This window comes from Ceratina calcarata, unplaced genomic scaffold (genome assembly GCF_001652005.2).
Source record: "Ceratina calcarata isolate Rehan_Ccalc_2016 unplaced genomic scaffold, ASM165200v1 scaffold60.2, whole genome shotgun sequence".
Lineage (NCBI taxonomy): Eukaryota > Metazoa > Arthropoda > Insecta > Hymenoptera > Apidae > Ceratina > Ceratina calcarata.
In genome coordinates, this window is record NW_017177241.1 from 60,577 (window position 1) to 62,198 (window position 1,622).

At 51.1% G+C, this 1,622-nt stretch overlaps 1 protein-coding gene across 1 annotated transcript in view; it reads right to left on the reverse strand.

The window, feature by feature from the left end:
• Dhc1 (dynein axonemal heavy chain 1) overlaps nt 1-1,622 on the reverse strand; it is a 44,894-nt gene that overhangs the window by 20,837 nt on the left and 22,435 nt on the right. Inside the window, exon 17 of the mRNA XM_026817734.1 lies at nt 380-1,185. Coding sequence (XP_026673535.1) covers nt 380-1,185 — 806 coding nt within the window. The remainder of the gene's footprint in view (nt 1-379; nt 1,186-1,622) is intronic.

Here is a 1,622-nt window from a genome sequence, read left to right on the forward strand (position 1 = left end):
CGATAGTCTAGGACCGGGTACAGTTCAGTTTTTGATCGTTCTGCGCATCTCAATGTTTCACCCTGTGTACTGAACCGTGTGGAGGGAGTTCGCTGTGACCTCTACCCAGGGGTCTCAGAATTTATCCCGCACGGCTCGCTTCCCCTCTTTTTCGCCCGTATTTCGATCCCCAGTACTATTCTCCTCATGCGCCTTCGCGAAGCGAACTTATCAAGTACCAGTCCCCACCATGGTCGCGTCGTTCCCACTTTTCGGCCGAGGGATAAATTCTGAGACCCCTGCCTCTACCACTTTCCAAGCTGCGCGAAACGGTCCTAGACTCTCGGGAATACGAGTATAGACAGGAGGTGTTGAAAAACAATCATGCAATTTAATTTACCCGCTCAGAGATTTCTGGCACAATTCCAACTGTTCCTGCAGATGCGGGAGAAGTTGCTTCAGCAAATCGTCCCCGACGCAGCAAGGCACTACGCCCGGAGTCTCGTGCGCCCTCTGCATGATCTTCTGCCAACTCTTGTCGATCTTACTGAACCTCTTCGCTTCTTTCGGCAACTGTTTCGCTATATCGCCCCCAACGAACACAGCCTCCAGGTAAACCCACATATTCTGCACCAGCAACCACCTTTCCAAAATTTCGTTGGTATTAGACAAGTCAGAGAGCCATTGCTGTATCTGTTTACGAAACGGTGCGTTGTATCTGTTCGACATCAGGGAACCAAGAACCATCAGGCTGTCTTCGAGCTGGCCAATCGTCTCGGCCGTAGTGTCTCCTCTCAGCAATAATTCGCCTCTGTTGTTGAACGTCATGAACGTCAGTTCGTGGGAGGACCATTCGTTCACTACGGTCCTTAATTTCGCTTCGATGTCTTTCTCCTTCATCGCTGATATGCAGATATCTTCGATGTCCTCTTTGTATTTCAATAGAGGCGCCTCGAGGATGTTCTTCAAGCAGAAACCCTCGCTTTCAAGGTCAAACGGGTAACCCGTCACGTCTATGATTCTGTGCCAATGACGAGGCTTCATAGCTTTGTTGGCCATCAATTCTAGCAACGGGCACATGTCGTTGAAGTCGTCGATGGTTTTCTTTAGGGCGAAGAACGCTGGCCATTCTTTCAGGCCCTTAGGCAGTTTCCGACACCGGTTTTGAAACTCCATTAATTCGTTGTTGATGTCCTCAATGTTCACCTAAATGGGATCATCTAATTTATACTCTATTTCCCGAGTGACTAGGAGCCTTAAGCGCAGCTTGAAAGGTGGTGGGGGCCGCAGCGAACGTGTCGGACCCAGGGTTGCCGTATGGAGCGATTATAATCGCACCTCCTCTGCTCCCGGAGACCCCCACTATCGTATTTTGTCCGCGGTTACGCTACTCTTACGCCACGAGGGAAGCCGGTAGGCGCATCAGGCGCATGTCCAAGAGTAGCGTGAGCGTGGACAAAATACGGTAGTGGGGGTCTCCGGGAGCAGAGGAGGCGCGATTATAATCGCTCCATACGGCAACCCTGGTCGGACCTCCCACCATGCGTTAATCGCCGCCTCACCGACCACGGTTCATTATACACGATAGGACAATAAGGACACGCTTGTATTGGGAAGTGGTAAATATGGGTGGGAGATGCGCA